At 47.2% G+C, this 26,070-nt stretch overlaps 2 protein-coding genes across 2 annotated transcripts; one reads left to right on the top strand and one right to left on the bottom strand.

The window, feature by feature from the left end:
• The first annotated feature begins 78 nt into the window (after window positions 1-78).
• On the top strand, window positions 79-2,768 carry LOC146507347 (uncharacterized). Its single transcript, XM_085178904.1, has one exon. The coding sequence runs from the start codon at window positions 882-884 to the stop codon at window positions 2,640-2,642; it is 1,761 nt and encodes a 586-aa protein (XP_085035030.1). The 5' UTR covers window positions 79-881; the 3' UTR covers window positions 2,643-2,768.
• Window positions 2,769-19,402: 16,634 nt separating this feature from the next.
• LOC146507346 (uncharacterized) lies at window positions 19,403-23,050 on the bottom strand. The gene is made up of 2 exons (XM_085178910.1): window positions 22,748-23,050; window positions 19,403-22,470 (listed from the first exon to the last, which is right to left on the bottom strand). Exon 2 carries the CDS (start codon window positions 20,845-20,847, stop codon window positions 19,417-19,419), a length of 1,431 nt encoding a protein of 476 aa, XP_085035036.1. The 5' UTR covers window positions 20,848-22,470; window positions 22,748-23,050; the 3' UTR covers window positions 19,403-19,416.
• Between the last annotated feature and the right edge of the window lie 3,020 nt (window positions 23,051-26,070).

Below are 26,070 nucleotides of genomic sequence, written 5' to 3'. Positions count from 1 at the left end.
CTGATGTTGATCAGTCTGTGGTCTCGACTACAGTTGCTTTGTCTTTTGAGCAGCAAAAGGAGTTGTTACTCTTACAAATGGAAAGAGACAAGCTGAGCATTGAGAAAGAACGTGTGAGGCACACTCCATACTTGATCTGTAGGCAATTCCTCTCAGAAGTGGAGGTCACGGTGGAGGCGTCGGAGGGCGGAAGGCGTTCCCTCAGTGGCTCTCCTCTTCTGAGATTGTGTAAAAACATAAGTCAATGTAGTGTAAGCAGCTTGAAAAGAAAGTAATTGAACTTGTATAAATTTTTGGGAGACGGTTGCTCACACGCGGGCGGCATAGTGGTTAGCACCGTTACCGCACAGGAAGAAGGTCTTGAGTTCAGCTCTACCGTCGCTCTGTGTGGAGTTTGCATGTTCTTCCTGTTTTTGTGTGGGTTCTTTCCTTGTACTCCGGCTTCCTGCCACAGTCCAACGACCTGCAGTTAGTGGCAATAGGTAATGGAAGAGTCTAAATTGCCGACAGGTGCGAATGGTTTTCTGTGTTAAACCAGCTGAGGTTTAAGAGAGGACGGCCAGAGAGCATCTTTTGTTTACCAGTCAGCAGAGAGTCCCTCAGGAGGGAAACGAGCTGAGCTTTCATGCCGGGACGCTGCTGGGGTTGCAGCATAGCTGTTGTAGTTAGTGTGGATTGGGTATAAGGTGTGTTTGGTTGGTGGTTTGGTGTGTGAGTGAGGTAAGTAGGAGAGTCGGCCGAAGGCCTGTACAGGTCCGGTAACGGTCTCCTGCAGACTTCTTCTCATAGACCGGGGTTGGCACCAATGGAGAGCGGGAGGAGTGAGTGGAATAGTATGGATTTTTTTTCTTTGTGGATTTGCCACTTAACAACGGGACAAGATGGCGCCTGTGTTTGGCTTTGCCGCTTGTGCCGCTAGTACAGCTCGCTGGTATAGTTTTATACTGGCTGCTATTGTCACTTGCAATACTATTTTTACCGTCCTGTGTTTTGATTTTGTCTCTCCCACCAATACTTATGATCGGGGCATGATGTTGTATATCAAAGATTCAATGGAGAGCTACTTTGACAGCTCGGACAGTTACAGGAAATTTTTCCCTCCACCCTTTGTGTGTTCCCCACCTGAGTGCATGTTACCGTACATGTCGGTGGGATTTAACACGAAGAAAAGAAGAAGTAGGGGAACCAGGGCCGGTGTCCAGGTGCGACTGAGAAGGTACCGAAGATTAGCTTCTTGGATGTGTGAAGAATCCCGGTGCCTGCGACCAATTCGTCTGCTGTCACCCGGTGCCGACGCTACACTTCAGTTCCCAGCTCGGAGTCTATGGTCTGATGGCCCCATGTTCAATTGGCGTCCCTCCTTCGACCGCCGTTTTGATGGCAGAGGTGATGTACCACTATGGATATTAGCTTCTGCTAGCCCTGAAGTCCCCGCCCGGCGTAACAGGTGTAGAGGTGCGCACAGGTGTTTAATTCGAGTGCCACTGCAGTCAGTTGTTGACTGCACTAACCAAACGTCATCAATCAGGTTTGCCCTGCTCAACACTCGCTCAATCACAAACAAATCGTTTATTTTAAACAATCTTTTTATAAAGGAATCTCTCAACTTCATGTGTTTAACTGAGACGTGGCAACAAAACATGGATTATATACATCTGAAGGAAATTTGTTCGACTGGCTGCTCCGTCATCGGAACTCCACGTCTTTCGGGACGTGGCGGAGGTCTCGCTGTTGTGCACCAGGACAGATTCACATGCAGACTGATGAACTCGGATTCTTTTACCTCATTTGAACTTCAGATGATCAAGGTCGGCTCTTTGCACACCTTTTATTGTATTTTAATCTACCGACCTCCCGGCCCTGCCGGAGTCTTTTTAACTGAATTTAACGACCTCCTATCATCCATTATTAAATTAGAGAAGGTGGTAATGTTGGGAGATTTTAACTTTCATATTGATGATGCATCCTGTAATATGGCTGCTGACTTCATGACTATCACAGAGTCTTTTAATTTTATGCAGCATGTTTCTGGCCCTACACATGTAAAGGGTCACACATTGGACCTTGTTTTCTCCTTGGGTTTAAATATAAATGACATTCGTGTGGAAAATGTCCATGTGAGTGACCATAGCTGCATATATTTTAACTTGTCGTTTTATTTGGATCCCCCGGCTCCCAAAATGACGATTGAAAGGCGAATCATAAACCAGAACGCCGGCAAAAGGTTCTCTGCCATGTTCGACGCTGAAATGACTTACAAGGATTTGGACTCTCTTGTCTCATCCTTTAATAACCAGTGTAATTCTATTTTAGACATAGTGGCACCTCTGAAAAAAAGTACTGTGCTATGTTTGAAATCTCATCCTTGGATAAATGAAAACATTCGTAATTTCAGGAGATACTGTCGCAAGCTAGAACGTTTGTGGAAGGCTTCCAAGCTTGAGGTTTATAGGTTACACCTTAAAGAATCTATCCTCTTGCTAAATGACATGTGGAAAAATGCCAGAACAGAGTATTTTTCACACCTCATAGCTTCAAAAAGAAAGATCCTAAATTCTTGTTTAAAACAATTAAGAGTATTGTTTCTCCTGATGCTCCTAGTGCACCAGTTCACTCAACGTCCGAATGCAATGAGTTTATGAACTATTTCAGAAATAAGGTCATTGCCATCAGGTCTAATATCTCTCCATCATCTTCTCAATATCAAACTTTCAACTTGCTCTCCTCTGATACTTGGTCCTCTTTTACTCCTGTTACATTACAAGACATCAGAGACCTGCTTTGTCATATAAAACAGACTTCAAGCCCCCTTGATGTCCCTCCATCTTCATTTTTCACTAGTGTGTTTGATTCAATTGGTCCCTGTATTGTGGAAATGATAAATACTTCTTCATACTGGCTCGGTCCCCAGCTTCTTTAAACAAGCTATTGTTGAGCCAATATTAAAGAAACCTCAGCTGGATCCATGTCTTCCTAACAGTTATAGGCCAATATCCAAATTGCCTTTTATATCGAAAATTTTAGAAAAAGTAGTACTAGAACAACTTAACTATTTCCTGGATAAAAATGCTGTTATGGACACTTTCCAGTCTGGTTTTCGTAAATTGCATTCCACTGAAACGGCCTTACTTAGAGTATCTAGTGATATCTTGATGGCAGCAGACTCTGGAGAATACACAGTGCTGGTCCTGTTGGATCTCAGCTCTGCTTTTGACACTGTAGATCACAGTATCATGATAAACAGACTCGAGAACTTGTTTGGGATTACTGGTGTTGTTTTAAAATGGTTTATATCACATCTGTCTGAGAGATCTTTTACTGTTTGCATGAATCATGTCACATCAGAATCAACAGTTTTGCCGTGTGGGGTACCTCAAGGATCTGTCCTGGGTCCAATTCTCTTTTTACTTTATGTATTTCCCCTAGGCCAAATTATTAAGCGCTATAAATATATCTCCTATCATCTCTATGCTGACGACATCCAACTATACTGTTCCTTCAAAATGTCTGAGTTTTATAAATTGTCTAATTTAAGTAATTGCCTGACAGAAATCAACAAATGGTTATATGACAATTTTCTCCAACTAAACTCTGATAAAACAGAAACTCTAATTATTGCTCCAGACCACATGGTCCCAGAAATTAGAAAGCATATCAGCTTCTTAGACCCTTCTGTAAAATCAAGCCTTAGAAATCTCGGTGTCATATTTGACAGCTCGATGTCGCTCGAGCAGCACTCTAAGCAGCTGGTCCGAAACTGTTTTTATCATTTACGGAATATCTCTAAACTCAGACTAATGGTATCAAAGCTTGAACTTGAGATGATTATTCATGCTTTTATTTCTTCTCGTTTAGACTATTGTAATGGCCTTTTTACTTGTTTTAACAAATCAGCCTTAAATCGTCTTCAGACTGTGCAGAATGCTGCAGCACGTCTCTTAACAGGCACCAAGAGAAGATCGCATATCACTCCAGTCTTGGCCTCCCTTCACTGGTTGCCCGTAAATTTTAGGTTTCATTTTAAAATTTTACTTCTAACCTTTAGGGCCCTACATGGTCAGGCTCCTCAATATTTATCTGACCTGCTGAAACCACATACATCTTCTCGGGCTTTAAGGTCATTAGACATACCGCGCACTCGTTTAAAACTCGTGGTGATCGGGCCTTTCAGACTGTGGCACCACAGTTGTGGAATTCTCTCCCACAGTCTCCTCGCTGCACGGACTCCATTGATTCTTTTAAGAAACAGTTGAAGACATTTTTATTTAGAAAAGCATTTGATTAATTTCTTCTTATGCTGTTTTTATAGTTTTATTGTTTTACATTGTTTTATTTACTGTTATATTGTTTTTATATTCCCATTTCCTGTGTTGTAAAGCACTTTGTGATTTTTATCTGTGAAAAGCGCTATATAAATACATTTTACTTACTTTACTTACTTTCCCTGTTAGCTTGAAGGAGTGTTTCTCTCTTGAGAAACATTGATGGAATTTTTGTTGCGGTGAACACGGTTAGAGCAGTTGTTTCGGGAGCACGTCCCCAGAATTGAGGGGGTCGCTGTTTGTGCAGTTGCCTTTGTCTTTCTGGCGGTTTTTAGTGCATAAGTACCCACTGTAAGTAACTGCATGAAGACTAGGCTTCAGTTAAGTAGATTTTGGTTAGGCAGTTAGTGGGAAAGTGCTGTTTTCAATTGCATGTCAAGGATCAATACTTTGTTATGGCTACAGTTGATGCTTTTGTTCAGTCTCCATCGGAGGAACTCTTGAATAGTTGTACTAAAGAAGAGCTGTTGAAACTTGTTGAACATTATGATGTCGATGTTGGGGATAAAGAGTTGAAAGATGAGGTTAAAGGAGTGTTACAGGCTGCATTAGTAAAGAAAGGCGTGTTGCCAGGTAAAATGAAGACTTTAGTGGCTGATGTTGATCAGTCTGTGGTCTGGACTACAGTTGCTTTGTCTTTTGAGCAGCAAAAGGAGTTGTTACTCTTACAAATGGAAAGAGACAAGCTGAGCACTGAGAAAGAACGTGTGAGGCACACTCCATACTTGATCTGTAGGCAATTCCTCTCAGAAGTGGAGGTCACGGTGGAGGCGTCGGAGGGCGGAAGGCATTCCCTCAGTGGCTCTCCTCTTCTGAGATTGTGTAAAAACATAAGTCAATGTAGTGTAAGCAGCTTGAAAAGAAAGTAATTGAACTTGTATAAATTTTTGGGAGACGGTTGCTCAGACACGGGCGGCAAAGTGGTTAGCACCGTTACCGCACAGGAAGAAGGTCTTGAGTTCAGCTCTACCGTCGCTCTGTGTGGAGTTTGCATGTTCTTCCTGTTTTTGCGTGGGTTCTTTCCTTGTACTCCGGCTTCCTGCCACAGTCCAACGACCTGCAGTTAGTGGCAATAGGTAATGGAAGAGTCTAAATTGCCGACAGGTGCGAATGGTTTTCTGTGTTAAACCAGCTGAGGTTTGAGAGAGGACGGCCAGAGAGCATCTTTTGTTTACCAGTCAGCAGAGAGTCCCTCAGGAGGGAAACGAGCAGAGCCTTCATGCCGGGACGCTGCTGGGGTTGCAGCATAGCTGTTGTAGTTAGTGTGGATTGGGTATAAGGTGTGTTTGGTTGGTGGTTTGGTGTGTGAGTGAGGTAAGTAGGAGAGTCGGCCGAAGGCCTGTACAGGTCCGGTAACGGTCTCCTGCAGACTTCTTCTCATAGACCGGGGTTGGCACCAATGGAGAGCGGGAGGAGTGAGTGGAATAGTATGGATGGTAGTGAAGAGGAAGAGATTGGCGGTCAGGTTGACGAGAATGAGTGGGAAAAAGTGGGAAAGAGGCGCAGAGCTAGTGAAAGGAAGAGGAAAAAGAGAAGTGAGGGTAGTACGGAAGGGACTGACAGTGAAGGTAATGAAGAAGGAACAAATCCGAGTATGAATGTAATTGTCAGGTTTGAGGAAGAGGGTGTGAAGAAAATAGATCCACTTAAGCTGACAAGAGCACTTAAGCCACAAGTTGGGGAAATCACTGATGTTTTGCTATAGACTTAAGTTTACTGTTGGTGTGCTGTCTTGTGTGAACTTTGTGTGTCCTACAGCATGCGCTGTGTTGATTATTGAATATGCATGGGTTAAAATCAGTGCTTTCCCTGTTAGGTTGAAGGAGTGTTTCTCTCTGGAGAAACATTGATGGAATTGTTGTTGCGTTGAACACGGTTAGAGCAGTTGTCTCGGGAGCACGTCCCCAGAATTGAGGGGGTCGCTGTTTGTGCAGTTGCCTTTGTCTTTCTGGCGGTTTTTAGTGCATAAGTACCCACTGTAAGTAACTGCATGAAGACTAGGCTTCAGTTAAGTAGATTTTGGTTAGGCAGTTAGTGGGAAAGTGCTGTTCCCTTTTAGTCGATTCACTCGGTACAACACATAAGTATGGGATATCACGCCCTCGCGTGTCCTGGCTGAAGAAACCTTTAATCACGCCTTTAATGCAGATGACGTGTAATGAAACGTGCACGGCCCCGCCTGCACATATAGCTGCTGTCATCACAGTCATCCCTCAGTTCTTACGCTCTTCACCTCGCTGAGAACACCTCTGCTGAGTTGGGCTAGCTTGCTGCTGCTTGTTAGCTCCGTTGTCTGCCGACTTGAACTTAGCTTAACTGCCCCTGTTGGTGTTAGTTTCCACCGCGCAGTCGGTGTGTAGGCTGCCCGCGGAGCGCTAATTTCAAGTTTTCCCGTGCAGCGTTTTGCTTTGTTTTTTTTGAATGGACTCCAAACCGAAGCGAGCAAAGCAGAAATCTTCTGTTCGCCCCTGTCCTCAGGGATGCGGTTTCTCTTTGCACGACAGCGACCAGTACGATGCCTGCCTTGTCTGCCTGGGGATCGTCCATGCTAGGAGAGCATTGACGGAGCCCGAAGCCTGTGCGTTTTGTCGCCAGCTCCGGCGCTCGACCCTGGAAAGACGGGTGACGTTTGTGGAAAAAGTGCTGGGACGCTCGGCTGTCGCACGGCATGACCCTCTCCTTTCCGAGTCTGGAGCCCCAGCTTCGTCCGAGTCCGAAGACGAGGATTTTCCGGTCGATGTCCCCGCAATTAGCTGGGCTGACCACATGGAATATGTTGACGGATTAGCCGATGACGAGCTGGAACCATGCAGGAGCGCTGACGGGCTTCAGCCTGGGTTGAAGCCCGCCAGCGCTCCCCAGGATGATGATGACGTGCTGGACATCGGCCTGGACATCCATGGTTTGTCGGAGGATGAGCAGGAGAGCTCATTGTCGGCCCAATGTACCGCCGCTGCTGCGCCGGTCGGCCACGATGACACCTCTCTTTTCTCCCTGTTTCGCCGTGCTGCTGAGACGCTGCAGGTGGACTGGCCCTCTCCTCCGCCAGCTCAGAAGTCGTCGCGGTTCGCGGGGTTTTTCCTCCCACTGGAGCCCGCAACGGCCAAAAACTGCCTTCCCATGTTCCCAGACTTTGTCTGCGAGCTAACAGCATCATGGGACAAACCTCTGTCTACCCGTGTCACTGTGCCCGGCTATGGACAGTACATGGAATTGGACGGCGCCGAGAGGGCTGGCTTAGCTAACCCACCCCCTCTGGAGCCGTCTCTGGCTGCTTATCTGGCCCCATCCCATAACCATGGTGTCGGCGGCCCCGCAACTCTGCCTTCCAAGCACTGCAGGTTCTTTGTTTCGCAGCTGGAGAAGATTTATAGAGCTCAGGCCGGCACTGCTCGTGCCATGAGCTCTGTCACCATGCTCCAGACGTACCAGGCAATGTGCCTGGTGGAGTTCGGATCACTGGTTCCTGATGACAGCCCGCTGGCACCTCTTCTTAATGAGGTCAGAGTCGCCACAGATTACATCCTCCGTGCGTCTCGCTGTGCAGCGCTCTCCCTGCGCAGAGGGATGGCTTCGACAGTAGTGGCACAGAGGCACCTGTGGCTGACCCTGTCTGACGTCCCGGATAGGGACAGGGCTGTATATCTGGACCCACCAGTGTCTGCGGCTGGGTTATTCGGACATTCACTTGAAGCCATTCAGGCTAGATTCAATCTGAGGGAGAAGCAGACGGAAGCTCTGCGCGACATCATCCCCAGACGTCAGCCCAAGCCCAAGCCCGCAGCTAGCTCTCACAGGCCCGCCGCTCCTCTGCCGACTGGCAAGAGACCGGCGCCCACTGCTGAAGTGGGTGTGCCGCCAGCGAGAGCACATCCTCCGGCCCGAGCTCCACGCCAGTCGGCCTGGAGCAAAGGCCCATGCTCGGGCCCCCAGCATCCCTCCTGCACACAGTTTTCTTCTGATGGTCACAAGGTCGTATTGCGTCCAAATGCTGCCTATTTTCCCAAGATCATGCCTGCATCTTCTAGCTCAATGGAGTTTGAGTTGCTGAGTTTTTGCTCCCCTCCTTTTGCATCTGAGGAGCAGAGAAGGATGCATTCTCTTTGTCCAGTGCGTGTGCTACGCACCTACATTGAGCGCACTCAGAATGTGCGTTTATGTGACCAGCTGTTTGTCTGCTTTGCTAATCCAAATAGAGGTAGAGCTCTGTCGAAACAGAGGCTGTCCCACTGGATTATAGAAGCTATCTCACTGGCATACAGCACCAGTGGTCTTGCTTTGCCCCACGGGGTGAGAGCTCATTCCACCAGGGGGATGGCAACCTCATGGGCTCTTTTTAAAGGGGTGCCTGTAGCTGATATTTGTGCGGCAGCTAGTTGGGCATCACCGCACACTTTTGTGCGGTTTTATCGGTTGGACGTTACAGCCCCTTCGGTGGCTCATGCTGTCCTTTCTGCTGGGTCTACCACTCACTAGGATGTGGTGGTCCGATTCTGGTTCAGTGGTTGCTCTGCGGGGCGTGTATATATGTCCCATACTTATGTGTTGTACCAAGTGAATCGACTGAAAGGGAACGAATAGTTATGTCTATAACTTCTGTTCTCTGAAGGAGAGGGATGAGGTACAACACAAGGTGGCCCCACTGAGCAGTTTGGCTCGGTGAAGAGCGGCTATCGAACAGAGGGATGACTGTGATGACAGCGGCTATATGTGCAGGCGGGGCCGTGCACGTGTCATCACACGTCATCTGCCTTAAAGGCGTGATTAAAGTGATATCCCATACGGATATGGATATGGATTGGGTATAAGGTGTGTTTGGTTGGTGGTTTGGTGTGTGAGTGAGGTAAGTAGGAGAGTCGGCCGAAGGCCTGTACAGGTCCGGTAACGGTCTCCTGCAGACTTCTTCTCATAGACCGGGGTTGGCACCAATGGAGAGCGGGAGGAGTGAGTGGAATAGTATGGATGGTAGTGAAGAGGAAGAGATTGGCGGTCAGGGTGACGAGAATGAGTGGGAAAAAGTGGGAAAGGGGGGGAAGACGAAAAAGAGAAGTGAGGGTAGTACGGAAGGGACTGACAGTGAAGGTAATGAAGAAGGAACAAATCCGAGTATGAATGTAATTGTCAGGTTTGAGGAAGAGGGTGTGAAGAAAATAGATCCACTTAAGCTGACAAGAGCACTTAAGGCACAAATTGGGGAAATCACCGATGTTTTGCTATAGACTTAAGTTTACTGTTGGTGTGCTGTCTTGTGTGAACTTTGTGTGTCCTACAGCATGCGCTGTGTTGATTATTGAATATGCATGGGTTAAAATCAGTGCTTTCCCTGTTAGGTTGAAGGAGTGTTTCTCTCTTGAGAAACATTCATGGAATTTTTGTTGCGGTGAACACGGTTAGAGCAGTTGTCTCGGGAGCACGTCCCCAGAATTGAGGGGGTCGCTGTTTGTGCAGTTGCCTTTGTCTTTCTGGCGGTTTTTAGTGCATAAGTACCCACTGTAAGTAACTGCATGAAGACTAGGCTTCAGTTAAGTAGATTTTGGTTAGGCAGTTAGTGGGAAAGTGCTGTTTTCAATTGCATGTCAAGGATCAATACTTTGTTATGGCTACAGTTGATGCTTTTGTTCAGTCTAATCGGAGGAACTCTTGAATAGTTGTACTAAAGAAGAGCTGTTGAAACTTGTTGAACATTATGATGTCGATGTTGGGGATAAAGAGTTGAAAGATGAGGTTAAAGGAGTGTTACAGGCTGCATTAGTAAAGAAAGGCGTGTTGCCAGGTAAAATGAAGACTTTAGTGGCTGATGTTGATCAGTCTGTGGTCTCGACTACAGTTGCTTTGTCTTTTGAGCAGCAAAAGGAGTTGTTACTCTTACAAATGGAAAGAGACAAGCTGAGCATTGAGAAAGAACGTGTGAGGCACACTCCATACTTGATCTGTAGGCAATTCCTCTCAGAAGTGGAGGTCACGGTGGAGGCATCGGAGGGCTTAAGGCGTTCCCTCAGTGGCTCTCCTCTTCTGAGATTGTGTAAAAACACAAGTCAATGTAGTGTAAGCAGCTTGAAAAGAAAGTAATTGAACTTGTATAAATTTTTGGGAGACGGTTGCTCACACGCGGGCGGCACAGTGGTTAGCACCGTTACCGCACAGGAAGAAGGTCTTGAGTTCAGCTCTACCGTCGCTCTGTGTGGAGTTTGCATGTTCTTCCTGTTTTTGGGTGGGTTCTTTCCTTGTACTCCGGCTTCCTGCCACAGTCCAACGACCTGCAGTTAGTGGCAATACGAAATGGAAGAGTCTAAATTGCCGACAGGTGCGAATGGTTTTCTGTGTTGTGATGGCCATTGGGCTGGCCTTGTGTTTTGCTTTTTCTGTTACCTGTTTCTTGCAGGTAGGTGGAGCTGACCCAATTATAGATGCAGCACACCTGAAAAGGCCAGTCCCAGTGTATATAAAGACACCTTGACTAAACCAGCTGAGGTTTGAGAGAGGACGGCCAGAGAGCATCTTTTGTTTACCAGTCAGCAGAGAGTCCCTCAGGAGGGAAACGAGCAGAGCCTTCATGCCGGGACGCTGCTGGGGTTGCAGCATAGCTGTTGTAGTTAGTGTGGATTGGGTATAAGGTGTGTTTGGTTGGTGGTTTGGTGTGTGAGTGAAGTAAGTAGGAGAGTCGGCCGAAGGCCTGTACAGGTCCGGTAACGGTCTCCTGCAGACTTCTTCTCATAGACCGGGGTTGGCACCAATGGAGAGCGGGAGGAGTGAGTGGAATAGTATGGATGGTAGTGAAGAGGAATAGATTGGCGGTCAGGGTGACGAGAATGCGTGGGAAAGGGGTGGAAGAGGCGCAGAGCTATTGGCGCCAGTATGTTCGGCTCGCCGTCACTCCACCTGTTTTCTGGTTTTCTGTTTGCTGTTCATTGCCTTAACTGTGGAAATTAACTCGCTCCGGACTTATGACCGAAAAACTCTTTTTATCATCCGGGACTCAGCAGTGACAGCACCTTTGTCCTTTGTTTTTGATGGGCAAACAAGCAGTGCGCCTCCACCGCTCCATGGCATTCCGCCTTACCTACGTCCCACCTGGTTCCTCCCTCCCAAGCTACACCGGAGAAAACGCTGGAGAAAACGAGGGAAGCGAAGTGGTCTCCTGGCTCGTACAAAGGCATTCCTGTCACTTTCTTGCCTGGCTGATCCTCTCCTTGTACAAATGGGTTTCTGCTACTCTGCCACTGTGAGAGGCTCACTCCAACCCAGAGGACCCTGGGTGCGCACTGTCTCTCCAACTCTGCCTGGTGCTGCTCCTGTTTCACCGGTGGGCCCGCTTCTCGGCCCGCGCGTCCTTCAGTCGTCTGGTTCGCTCCTCGCCATGCCGGCGGTGGCGTTCTCCTCAGGTGAACGACTCTCTTCCACCTCCGGCCCGCGCCTGATGCCTGCTCCTCTCCTGCGTGACTCTTCAAGTACGTCGCTGGTTGCTCCTGTTCCGGGTGCTGGGTCATCGGCTCCTTTCCAGCCACGGATCCGCAGACTTGGTACTGTTATTTCAAACCTCGGCCCACTCAGCCGCACATCAACCCCGATGACAGCTACTGATCTCACCTTATCTATGGCTTTGATCAACATTCGATCCCTCTCCAATAAGACGTTTCTGCTCAAGGATTTCTTCTCTTCTCATGAACTGGATTTTATGTTCCTGACTGAGACCTGGCTACATGCTGGTGAGACTGTGGCTTTCTCTGAGCTTCTTCCTCCAGGCTGTTGTTTTTTCAACTCTCCCAGGTCTTCTGGTAAAGGTGGAGGCCTTGCCTGTGTTTTTAAATCAGTTTATGACTGTCGTCAGATTTCATCTTTCTCCTTTTCCAGCTTTGAACTGCAGCTTTTTAAACTGAACTCATCTACTCCATTACTGTGTGCAGTAGTGTACCGTCCTCCCAAATTCAACAAGGATTTTATCAGTGAGTTTGGGGAATTCTTATCAGGACTTTCAGTAGATTTTGATCATTTTCTTATTGTTGGCGATCTGAATATCCATGTGTGTTGTCCATCTAAACCTCTGGTTAGAGACTTTGTATCACTGCTGGACTCTTTTAACCTGACTCAGTGTGTGTCTGGCTCCACACATGAGAAAGGTCACACACTGGACCTCGTCATGTCTCACAGCCTGAGTATCCACGTCTCTGAAATCTGTGAGAGTGCGTGTATCTCTGATCACCTTCCTGTTCTGTTTTCTGCCACTGCACAATGTTCTGTTGCTGCAGTTAAAGCTCCTTCACGCCGCCACCGGATCATCAATACCCATGTACCATCCCAGTTCTCTGCTGCTTTCAACAACTCTGAGCTCTCCACGGTGGACTGGATTGACTCCCTGTGTGCAGAAGATTTAACTGCTCTTTTTAACTCAACATGCACTTCTATTCTGGACTCCATCGCTCCCCTAAAATCACTCTGTCCCAAAGCTCACACTGAACCCTGGATTACAGACTCTGTTCGTGCTCTCAGGCGCTCCTGCAGGTGTGCTGAGAGAAAGTGGAAAAAGGACAAGCTGCAAATCTCCTTCAATATCCTGAGAGACTCTCTTTTAACTTATCAGAAAGCTGCTAAAGAGGCTAAGTCCTCCTACATATCTAACCTGGTTAGCAGTAATGTCCATAAACCTCAGACTCTGTTTCGTGTTTTAAACTCCATTGTTGATCCTCATACGTCCACTTGCCTCGCACCTTCTGCCACCCTCTGCAATGACTTTTTATATTTTTTTGTTAATAAGATTTCCTCCCTGCAGTCTGTCATTCCACCTCCACCTTTCAATCCCTGTGTTTCTCCCTCGTGCCAATCTGCCTTTAACCAGTTTGAGCTAATCTCTCTTTCTCAGCTGCATGAAACAGTCTGCAAGGTCAAGTCTACCAACTGTTCCACTGACGCTATCCCCTCTCGTCTTCTGAAGCAGGTCCTGGACTCAGTTGGACCTGTCCTTCTGGTCCTGATCAATGCCTGTCTCAGCTCTGGTTGTTTCACAACACTTTTTAAGCATGCTGTTGTTCAACCTCTCCTCAAAAAGCCTAACCTGGACCCATCTATACTCTCTAACTATAGGCCCATCTCCAATCTGCCCTTTCTGTCCAAAGTACTGGAGCGAGTTGTCCTCAGGCAGCTCCAGTCATTTTTAGACAACAACAGTCTCTATGAGAAGTTTCAGTCTGGTTTTAGAGCTCGTAACAGCACTGAAACCGCCTTACTGAGAGTTTTTAACGATTTGCTTTTAACTGTAGACTCTGGTTGTGCTGCTGTCCTAGTAACCTTAGACCTGACAGCAGCCTTCGACACTGTTGATCACAACATACTGTTATCCCGCCTAGAACACTGTGTCGGTTTGAAAGGTACTGTCTTAAAGTTTTTCCAGTCCTACCTGGATAACAGGAGTTTTTCTGTCCACCTCGGTGAACTGTCATCTCCCAGAGCTCCTTTAACTTGTGGTGTACCTCAGGGGTCCATTCTAGGCCCCCTGCTGTTTACTCTGTATTTGCTCCCTCTGGGCGATGTGCTGCGCAAACATAATGTGTCCTTCCACACGTTTGCTGATGACATTCAGATCTACCTCCCTCTGAGGTTAGATTGTAAGGACTCTTTGCAGCCGTTATTCTCCTGTCTGTCTGACATTAAGACTTGGATGGCTCTTAACTTCCTACATCTAAATGAAAGTAAAACTGAAGTCATTGTGTTTGGGCTTCCTAAAGACCCCAACCTTTCCTTTGATTTTATGGGACCCCTAACTTCCAAATGTACTTCCTCCATTAAGAGCCTCAGTGTTACTTTTGACAGTGCTTTTAAATTTGATAAACAAATCAGCTCCGTAGTCAAGGGATCTTTTTATCATCTACGGATTTTAGCTAAAGTCAAGTCCTACCTGCGCAGGAACGATCTAGAAAGGGTGGTCCATGCTTTTATTACATCACAGCTGGACTACTGTAACTCCCTTTATGCTGGTTTAGATCGTTCCTGTCTGCATCGCCTCCAACTGGTGCAGAACGCTGTTGCTCGCATGCTGACCGGTTCCAAAAAGAGAGACCACATCACTCCGGTCCTCTGCTCTCTCCACTGGCTCCCAGTTGCTTTTAGGATTGATTTTAAAATTTTACTGCTGGTTTTTAAGGTTCTTAACGGTACTGCACCTCTGTACCTGGCAGAGCTTCTTAGCATTTACCGCCCCAGGAGATCTTTGAGGTCAGCAGACCTGATGATTTTAGATGTTCCCAGGTACAGATTAAAGACTAGGGGAGAGAGGGCATTTGCTGTGGCTGCACCCAGACTGTGGAACAGTTTACCTCCTCACATCAGATTCTCCACAAGCCTAGGAACTTTTAAAACTGCTCTTAAAACTCACCTCTTCTCATTGGCCTTTAGCAAGGTTTAACTTACTGTATTAACTTATTGTTTTATCAGTGAGGTGTTTTATGTACTTGTGTTTTATTGTATTTTATATTTGTATTTTATTTTACAGCACTTTGGTCAGCCTTGGTTGTTTTTAAATGTGCTTTATAAATAAACTTGACTTGACTTGACTAGTGAAAGGAAGAGGAAAAAGAGAAGTGAGGGTAGTACGGAAGGGACTGACAGTGATGGTAATGAAGAAGGAACAAATCCGAGTATGAATGTAATTGTCAGGTTTGAGGAAGAGGGTGTGAAGAAAATAGATCCACTTAAGCTGACAAGAGCACTTAAGGCACAATTTGGGGAAATCACCGATGTTTTGCTATAGACTTAAGTTTACTGTTGGTGTGCTGTCTTGTGTGAACTTTGTGTGTCCTACAGCATGCGCTGTGTTGATTATTGAATATGCATGGGTTAAAATCAGTGCTTTCCCTGTTAGGTTGAAGGAGTGTTTCTCTCTTGAGAAACATTGATGGAATTTTTGTTGCGGTGAACACGGTTAGAGCAGTTGTCTCGGGAGCACGTCCCCAGAATTGAGGGGGTCGCTGTTTGTGCAGTTGCCTTTGTCTTTCTGGCGGTTTTTAGTGCATAAGTACCCACTGTAAGTAACTGCATGAAGACTAGGCTTCAGTTAAGTAGATTTTGGTTAGGCAGTTAGTGGGAAAGTGCTGTTTTCAATTGCATTTCAAGGATCGATACTTTGTTATGGCTACAGTTGATGCTTTTGTTCAGTCTCCATCGGAGGAACTCTTGAATAGTTGTACTAAAGAAGAGCTGTTGAAACTTGTTGAACATTATGATGTCGATGTTGGGGATAAAGAGTTGAAAGATGAGGTTAAAGGAGTGTTACAGGCTGCATTAGTAAAGAAAGGCGTGTTGCCAGGTAAAATGAAGACTTTAGTGGCTGATGTTGATCAGTCTGTGGTCTCGACTACAGTTGCTTTGTCTTTTGAGCAGCAAAAGGAGTTGTTACTCTTACAAATGGAAAGAGACAAGCTGAGCATTGAGAAAGAACGTGTGAGGCACACTCCATACTTGATCTGTAGGCAATTCCTCTCAGAAGTGGAGGTCACGGTGGAGGCGTCGGAGGGCGGAAGGCGTTCCCTCAGTGGCTCTCCTCTTCTGAGATTGTGTAAAAACATAAGTCAATGTAGTGTAAGCAGCTTGAAAAGAAAGTAATTGAACTTGTATAAATTTCTGGGAGACGGTTGCTGACACGCGGGCGGCACAGTGGTTAGCACCGTTACCGCACAGGAAGAAGGTCTTGAGTTCAGCTCTACCGTCGCTCTGTGTGGAGTTTGCATGTTCTTCCTGTTTTTGCGTGGGTTCTTTCCTTGTACTCCGGCTTCCTGCCACAGTCCAACGACCTGCAGTTAGTGGCAATAGGTAATGGAAGAGTCTAAATTGCCGACAGGTGCGAATGGTTTTCTGTGTTGTGACGGCCAGTGGGCTGGCCTTGTGTTTTGCTTTTTCTGTTACCTGTTTCTTGCAGGTAGGTGGAGCTGACCCAATTATAGATGCAGCACACCTGAGAAGGCCAGTCCCAGTGTATATAAAGACACCTTGACTAAACCAGCTGAGGTTTGAGAGAGGACGGCCAGAGAGCATCTTTTGTTTACCAGTCAGCAGAGAGTCCCTCAGGAGGGAAACGAGCAGAGCCTTCATGCCGGGACGCTGCTGGGGTTGCAGCATAGCTGTTGTAGTTAGTGTGGATTGGGTATAAGGTGTGTTTGGTTGGTGGTTTGGTGTGTGAGTGAGGTAAGTAGGAGAGTCGGCCGAAGGCCTGTACAGGTCCGGTAACGGTCTCCTGCAGACTTCTTCTCATAGACCGGGGTTGGCACCAATGGAGAGCGGGAGGAGTGAGTGGAATAGGATGGATGGTAGTGAAGAGGAAGAGATTGGTGGTCAGGGTGACGAGAATGAGTGGGAAAAAGTGGGAAAGGGGGGAAGAGGCGCAGAGCTAGTGAAAGGAAGAGGAAAAAGAGAAGTGAGGGTAGTACAGAAGGGACTGACAGTGAAGGTAATGAAGAAGGAACAAATGCGAGCATGAATGTAATTGTCAGGTTTGAGGAAGAGGGTGTGAAGAAAATAGATCCACTTAAGCTGACAAGAGCACTTAAGCCACAAGTTGGGGAAATCACTGATGTTTTGCTATAGACTTAAGTTTACTGTTGGTGTGCTGTCTTGTGTGAACTTTGTGTGTCCTACAGCATGCGCTGTGTTGATTATTGAATATGCATGGGTTAAAATCAGTGCGTTCCCTGTTAGGTTGAAGGAGTGTTTCTCTCTTGAGAAACATTGATGGAATTTTTGTTGCGGTGAACACGGTTAGAGCAGTTGTCTCGGGAGCACGTCCCCAGAATTGAGGGGGTCGCTGTTTGTGCAGTTGCCTTTGTCTTTCTGGCGGTTTTTAGTGCATAAGTACCCACTGTAAGTAACTGCATGAAGACTAGGCTTCAGTTAAGTAGATTTTGGTTAGGCAGTTAGTGGGAAAGTGCTGTTCCCTTTCAGTCGATTCACTCGGTACAACACATAAGTATGGGATATCACGCCCTCGCATGTCCTGGCTGAAGAAACCTTTAATCACACTTTTAAGGCAGATGACGTTTGATGACATGCGCACGGCCCCGCCTGCACATATAGCTGCTGTCATCACAGTCATCCCTCAGTTCTTACGCTCTTCAACGCGCTGAGAACACCTCTGCTGAGTTGGGCTAGCTTGCTGCTGCTTGTTAGCTCCGTTGTCTGCCGACTTGAACTTAGCTTAACTGCCCCTGTTGGTGTTAGCTTCCACCGCGCAGTTGGTGCGTAAGCTGCCCGCAGAGTTCTAATTTCAAGTTTTCCCGTGCAGCGTTTTGCTTTGTTTTTTGGAATGGACTCCAAACCGAAGCGAGCAAAGCAGGAATCTTCTGTTCACCCCTGTCCTCAGGGATGCGGTTTCTCTTTGCACGACAGCAACCAGCACGATGCCTGCCTTGTCTGCCTGGGGATCGTCCATGCTAGGAGAGTATTGACGGAGCCCGAAGCCTGTGCGTTTTGTCGCCAGCTCCGGCGCTCGACCCTGGAAAGACGGGTGACGTTTGTGGAAAAAGTGCTGGGACGCTCAGCTGTCGCATGGCATGACCCTCTCCTTTCCGAGTCTGGAGCCCCGGTTGTCTGGGACAACAAACTGGTAAATCGTCACGTCCATGTTCCTGTCTTTCTTCAGCTTATACAACATACCATCTTTAATCAAGAGTCTGGACCAATGTCTGAGTAATTTCATTACACCACGGGACTTGCCAGCACGTTCATGCCTGGTGGGCCTCTTGTGACGCCGGACATAAAAGGAAACTCTGCCCAAAACCTCATCTTGTTCCTGCAGGTTAGTGAGTTCACTTCTGTGTGTACAGGCAGGACGGGCAATAGTTGGGACCTGAGGGATATTAGATCCCACACCTCTCACATGGCTGATACCACCAGTGTCATGTGCACCCAACACAGCAGAAACATCCTGTGACGAGAGACAACCCTGAGGGTTAGCTAGGATAGTGGTAGCTTCCACCTCAGACTGATCCACGACCAACTGGCAGTTTGCAGCACACCGAAACATATCTTGCACAGTCCCATCCACCAGACCATGCATTTGGTTCAATAGGGCAGCATAAGGTTCAGTGACTAGCCTGTGGCCTATGCACGACTGGACAAATGGCTCTCTACTCAATGCATCCGCGACAACATTTTTGGTTCCAGGGACATACTTCAGTTCACAACTGTATGCTGCAAGCTTTGAAACCCATCGTTGCTCACATGCATCTAACCTAGGCTTGGTTAAGATGTATGTCAGCGGGTTATTGTCCGTCCACACTGTGAAGTGGCTCCCTTTCAGCCAATGGCTAAACTTGTCACAGACTGCCCACTTCAGAGCAAGAAATTCCAAACGATGCGCTGGATAGTTTAGCTGAGAGTGTGACAGGGTCTTACTGGCGAATGCCACTGGTCTGGCGATGCTACCATCGGGGGGCAACTGTGAGAGGACGGCTCCAAGGCCGTCAAAGGAAGCATCAACTGCAAGGAGAAAGGGCGCAGTAAAATCTGGATGGGCTAATGTGACACTATGCACAAGTTCATTTTTTAGGGCCTTGAATGCTTCCCTGCACTCATCAGTCCAGTCAGCTGGAGACAGCTTCACGTGGCCCCTTTTAAATTTAGGCTTATGGCCTCTACCTCTCTTGCGCAGCGCAGCTGGTTCAGCCACAAGATCAAACAGTGGCTTAGCTTTTGCAGAGCACCGCTCGATAAAATGATGGTAGTAGAGAACCATCCCCAGGAAGGATCTGATTTTCCTTGCACTTGGTGTCACCCCGTCAGACTCCATCAGGTCTGCTTCCTGCACATTGTCTATAGCCTGCACTTTACTTGGCTCTGTTTTCACACCCTCACCACATATGATGTGTCCCAGGAATTTCACAGACCGCTGAAGAAAGTGGCATTTCTTAGGTGAGAGCTTCAGGTTGTTGGCAGAAAGTCGTGAGAAAACCATCTGCAGACGTTCAAGAGCCACCTGTTCAGATGGGGCATAGACCATAAGGTCATCCAGATAACACAACAAACTTGTGAAGTTCTCATCACCAAAAATGGACATCATCATTCGCATAAAAGTAGCAGGACTATTTTTCAGGCTTGAGGCATCCTGTTATATTCATGAAGGCCAAATGGGGAGGAGAATGCCGTGTATTTTTTGTCGTCCTCGTGGAGTCTGACATTGTAAAACCCCGATGTGAGATCCATTGTAGAAAAAAAAAACATTCCCCCCAAGTGCTGCAAGGGTGTCTGACTGATGAGGCAATGGATGTGCATCTTTAACTGTTCTTGCATTTAACCATCTAAAGTCATTGCATATGCGCAGGTCACTATTCGGCTTAACAACTAAGACAAGGGGGGATGAGAATTCACTCTGGGACTTACGGATTATCCCTGACTCCTCCATCTCATCTAGAGCAGTGCGAAGCTTCTCGTAATGGCATGGTGGGACCCGTCTGTATGGCAGTCTGAAGGGCTTGTCATCCACCAGGCGGATTCTGTGGACAAAGTCAGCAGCCTCACCGCAGTCCATTTTGTGCCTTGAAAAGATGGACTCATACTGCTCAATGAGTCGCAGCAGCCTATCTCTCCATTCTGGGGAAACTTCACAGAACGAGAGGTCCAGGTCCTGCAGGCCCAAATCACACAAGCGCTGTGACATCTCCGCTTCTGATCTCGGTGTGGGCGACGAGTTCTGTGTGTATTGTGTACTGGATCGAATTTGAACAGGTTCAGGTAAGTCCTGCACAGAAAGACAGGGGGACACATCAGCAACCTTAGCATTTCTCCTGAGAGTGAGGGGCTTGTCGGAGGGATTCACCACTTTAACAGGGACCCAGCCATCCCCAAACAAGGAAGTGACAACTCGCCCCACTAGGATCTGTGCAAGTTTGGATCGAGACTGAGTGGGTTCAATAATGACAGCACTTCCCACCGCTGAGGCATCAGGAGCAGGGAGTTTAGCCCACACTAAATGTTCAGACAAGGGCTGCAATGTGATGTGTCTCTTAAGTTTTGCAGTGCCAAAACTTGGAGGCATTGCTCTGCCATCACAGTCATCAGAATAGGACAGCAAAGTTGCCAAATGAGGAAAAGCATCATCCTGGGTACCAACAGTCATTTTTAACTGTGAAATAAGCCACTTTATCGCATTGCTGCCCAGAATCATGTCATCAGCCTGGCCCGGAACCACCAGAACAGGAATCACCACCTTAAAGCCATATATTGATACTGTAAGATCATACATAGCAGAAGGCGTAACGAGGTGACCCCCACAACCAACAATGACAACGTCTTCAGCTGAACGTCTCTCAATATCAGGTATCGATTGTGAAAGTTTCTCATCAACTGTCTCACTTATGGTGCACGCCATAGATCCACTGTCCACTAATGCTTTAAGAACTTGTCCACTACTAGTAGTCACTGCAGAGTAGAATAAGCTATCAGTGTTTGAGAGCCTATGCAAGCCCTGTGCAATCAGTGTTTTATTTGGCGGGACGATGCCACTGTAAGTGGAATACAAAGTGTCATAATCATTAATACAAGTCATGTCCAAGATGGGAGGCTTACTTGCTGGATCTGCGCTATCCTCCCCTCCACGCAGATCGTTCAGTTTCCCTGATGACCACTGGAAGGAGTACACTTGCCCTCTGGGCAGTTATGTCTCGAATGACCAGGTAGGTGACACAGGAAACACAATCTGTTTTCCCGACAGTGCGTGAGTGTGGAGTGGGAGCTATCTCTGCAGATGGAACATGGTGTGTCATCTAAGCCCGGTATTCTCGGCAGTCGGGCACTCTGTCGCCTGGCATTAGCTCGAGCATAGCCTGGGCCTTGAAGCAGCACCTTCTCTAGCATGCTGATCAACCTCTCAATAGCCGAGCTATCCTGACTCACAGCTGGCCTCTGCTCATGGTCAGCCAAGCAAGGAGTAGCATTTGTGCTAACCTCTGCCTTATTCACAAAGACACAGTTACCCTTCTGTGGAGGAGACTGGAACCCCTTACACAGGTGATACTCATCCAGTACCTCCTGAACTTCACGAGCTGACCATTTATCACATGTTTTGGTTCTAAAAATAAGAACCAAGTCTCTGCAGGGGCAGTGTCTGATGAACATGCGTGCAACCTCCACACCAGAGTTCTCAAAAGATTTCCCCTGCTCCTTAAGACAGTTGCCAACAACATCAGCAGCCTTGTTCAGCCTCAGCCAATACTCATATGGATCCTCCTGGTCCTTCGGCAGGGTGGAATACAAGTCAGCCAGGGGCACAGACGAGCACTGAGTGGAACTAAAATGTTTGTGCAGAAGTCTGTAGATAGCTTGTGGATTATGCTGGACATCAATTCCACCATTCCTCACACCAAATTTCACAACATCTTTTGCCCTCTCAGATGCATCAAAATCTCCTCAGCTTGGTTTTCTGGGAGAATGCCACTCTTCTTTATGTAACTCTGCATGGCTTCTTGCCACTCATCAACAGACAATGAGTCCGAACTCTCCCCCCGAAACACAGGTGGGTCTTTAACCTGTCGTGGAGCCACCAGCTGGACTTGAGAAAGATCTAGTGAGCGGCCGGAGGGCAGATCTGTTGTTTCATGCGCCACCTCAGGACATGTATATGTAGCAGGTGCAGGGCTCGAAGTGTGTGGCGTAGTCAGGTGTGACAGAATGCTATCAGCCAGGCGTTGCCCAATTTGCTGCACAATGTCGCTCATTTGGTCGACTAGACTCACATCAGTTATTGGGGGGTCTGAGGTAGATGCCTTAGTGCACTGTACTGACTGTGACTCAGCCACAAGCTCACAAGAACTATCTGCTGCTCTATGCCCCACCCGACAGTCACCCAGTGAAAAAGGAACAGTTCTGAACCCCCCACCCCTACCCACAACAAAGGGAGTCACATTCGGGGTGTCATCAGAGTCACTCAGATCCATATCTAGCAGGATATTAATCGAGCTAAGGTGGGCTTAATACAATATGGCAATATACAAAGCCAATATAAAAGTATGTCCAACAGTCCCCAAAGTTTGATTCCGTTACCCAACAGACTAAACAATAAGGAAGCCGATGCTCCACGATGATGCTGCGACGAGAAGACACCAGCCCGATTCGGCAGCGTCAGGAACGAGTCACAGCACCAATGTGACCTCTGTGTAGTGTCTTCTCTGGTCTGCATTCACAACAAAAAGGCAATGGTTAGAATGCTCTCTTTTAATGTCGTGGGCAATCAGCACAAAGTCTCGCACGAATCCTCCATTATTCTCAGAATTACATTTCCACTTGCAGTGTGATCGTATAGTGGTAAATTTATACAACCAAAATAGAAAAACTTCAACACCATTAACATTGCATGTTAAATTTCCCAAATGAAAGGAATATAGAAATATATTTTAAAGCTGTACATGAAACAATGTGAATTCTCTAAACAGTGTGGCACAGTCACATACCTGCATTCACAACAAAAAGGCAATGGTTAGAATGCTCTCTTTTTAATGTCGTGGGCAATCAGCACAAAATCTAAACGGGAAAGCAACAACAGAGTTAGCTAACTATGCTCCCATTTTGTTTCCTCTCTTCCCAATAAAGAAATCTCACATAAACGTGCACTCAGTTCAACATAAAGACTGGAGAAATGACCTGCAACAAATGATTTATAAAAAACAAAAATAATCGGGTCAGACTGTATTACTTTAACAGCCTGCGATATGATTTTTCCTCCCCACGACATTTGCGCATTCCTTACCTCGCACGAATCCTCCATTATTCTGAGGATTACCCAGAATCCCTTGCCCTTTTGAATGTTGCAGCATGACTTTTTCAACAGTAGGTGGCGCCAATGTCCCATTTAGCAGGATTTAACTTCACCTCTATTTAACTATGTTACACCTGCATCTTCTAGCTCAATGGAGTTTGAGTTGCTGAGTTTTTGCTCCCCTCCTTTTGCATCTGAGGAGCAGAGGAGGATGCATTCTCTTTGTCCAGTGCGTGTGCTACGCACCTATATTGAGCACACTCAGAATGTGCGTTTATGTGACCAGCTGTTTGTCTGCTTTGCTAATCCAAATAGAGGTAGAGCTCTGTCGAAACAGAGGCTGTCCCACTGGATTATAGAAGCTATCTCACTGGCATACGGCACCAGTGGTCTTGCGTTGCCCCATGGGGTGAGAGCTCATTCCACCAGGGGGATGGTAACCTCATGGGCTCTTTTTAAAGGGGTGCCTGTAGCTGATATTTGTGCGGCAGCTAGTTGGGCATCACCGCACACTTTTGTGCGGTTTTATCGGTTGGACGTTACAGCCCCTTCGGTGGCTCATGCTGTCCTTTCTGCTGGGTCTACCACTCACTAGGATGTGGTGGTCCGATTCCGGTTCAGTGGTTGCTCTGCAGGGCGTGTATATATGTCCCATACTTATGTGTTGTACCGAGTGAATCGACTGAAAGGGAACGAATAGTTATGTCTATAACTTCTGTTCCCTGAAGGAGAGGAATGAGGTACAACACAAGGTGGCCCCACTGAGCAGTTTGGCTCGGTGAAGAGCGGCTATCGAACAGAGGGATGACTGTGATGACAGCGGCTATATGTGCAGGCGGGGCCGTGCACGTGTCATCACACGTCATCTGCCTTAAAGGCGTGATTAAAGTGATATCCCATACGGATATGGATATGGATTGGGTATAAGGTGTGTTTGGTTGGTGGTTTGGTGTGTGAGTGAGGTAAGTAGGAGAGTCGGCCGAAGGCCTGTACAGGTCCGGTAACGGTCTCCTGCAGACTTCTTCTCATAGACCGGGGTTGGCACCAATGGAGAGCGGGAGGAGTGAGTGGAATAGTATGGATGGTAGTGAAGAGGAAGAGGTTGGTGGTCAGGGTGACGAGAATGAGTGGGAAAACACACTTTTAAGCTTAAATTTCAAAACGTACATTTTAACTACTGATTTTATCTACTGTTCTGATTTTATCTGTTTTGTAAGCAGCTTGAAAAGAAAGTCATTGAACTTGTATAAATTTTTGGGAGACTGTTACTCACACGCGGGTGTCGGCACAGTGGTTAGCACCGTTACCGCACAGGAAGAAGGTCTTGAGTTCAGCTCTACCGTCGCTCTGTGTGGAGTTTGCATGTTCTTCCTGTTTTTGGGTGGGTTCTTTCCTTGTACTCCAGCTTCCTGCCACAGTCCAACGACCTGCAGTTAGTGGCAATAGGTAATGGAAGAGTCTAAATTGCCGACAGGTGCGAAGGGTTTTCTGTGTTGTGACGGCCAGTGGGCTGGCCTTGTGTTTTGCTTTTTCTGTTAGCTGTTTCTTGCAGGTAGGTGGAGCTGACCCAATTATAGATGCAGCACACCTGAGAAGGCCAGTCCCAGTGTATATAAAGACACCTTGACTAAACCAGCTGAGGTTTGAGAGAGAACGGCCAGAGAGCATCTTTTGTTTACCAGTCAGCAGAGAGTCCCTCAGGAGGGAAACGAGCAGAGCCTTCATTCCGGGACGCTGCTGGGGTTGCAGCATAGCTGTTGTAGTTAGTGTGGATTGGGTATAAGGTGTGTTTGGTTGGTGGTTTGGTGTGTGAGTGAGGTAAGTAGGAGAGTCGGCCGAAGGCCTGTACAGGTCCGGTAACGGTCTCCTGCAGACTTCTTCTCATAGACCGGGGTTGGCACCAATGAAGAGCGGGAGGAGTGAGTGGAATAGTATGGATGGTAGTGAAGAGGAAGAGATTGGCGGTCAGGGTGACGAGAATGAGTGGGAAAAAGTGGGAAAGGGGGGGAAGAGGCGCAGAGCTAGTGAAAGGAAGAGGAAAAAGAGAAGTGAGGGTAGTACGGAAGGGACTGACAGTGAAGGTAATGAAGAAGGAACAAATGCGAGTATGAATGTAATTGTCAGGTTTGAGGAAGAGGGTGTGAAGAAAATAGATCCACTTAAGCTGACAAGAGCACTTAAGGCACAAGTTGGGGAAATCACTGATGTTTTGCTATAGACTTAAGTTTACTGTTGGTGTGCTGTCTTGTGTGAACTTTGTGTGTCCTACAGCATGCGCTGTGTTGATTATTGAATATGCATGGGTTAAAATCAGTGCTTTCCCTGTTAGGTTGAAGGAGTGTTTCTCTCTTGAGAAACATTGATGGAATTTTTGTTGCGGTGAACACGGTTAGAGCAGTTGTCTCGGGAGCACGTCCCCAGAATTGAGGGGGTCGCTGTTTGTGCAGTTGCCTTTGTCTTTCTGGCGGTTTTTAGTGTATAAGTACCCACTGTAAGTAACTGCATGAAGACTAGGCTTCAGTTAAGTAGATTTTGGTTAGGCAGTTAGTGGGAAAGTGCTGTTTTCAATTGCATGTCAAGGATCAATACTTTGTTGTTCTTCCTGTTTTTGCGTGGGTTCTTTCCTTGTACTCCGGCTTCCTGCCACAGTCCAACGACCTGCAGTTAGTGGCAATAGGTAATCGAAGAGTCTAAATTGCCGATAGGTGCGAATGGTTTTCTGTGTTGTGACAGCCAGTGGGCTGGCCTCTGTGGTGTGTGTGTGTGAGAGATATTCTCACTTTTGCCATTTCTTCTGTCCCTTTCCCCTGGTGTGTGTGTGTGTGTGTGTGTGTGTGTGTGTGTCCCAGTCCCACATATTGCATACTCTGCTTTTGTCCTCAAATCAGGTAGGAAGTGTCTGTGTGGTTGAGCTGGTCTGGTCTGTCTAGACTTTCACTAGATAGATCAGGCTGCACCCACCTGTGAAACAGGTGGAGGGTCACCAGGACATGCAGAACTCGCTGACAGACTCCTGGC

The sequence above is a fragment of the Neolamprologus multifasciatus genome, chromosome 12 (genome assembly GCF_963576455.1).
Source record: "Neolamprologus multifasciatus chromosome 12, fNeoMul1.2, whole genome shotgun sequence".
In the NCBI taxonomy this organism is placed as follows: domain Eukaryota; kingdom Metazoa; phylum Chordata; class Actinopteri; order Cichliformes; family Cichlidae; genus Neolamprologus; species Neolamprologus multifasciatus.
This window is presented reverse-complemented; position numbering and strand designations above follow the sequence as displayed.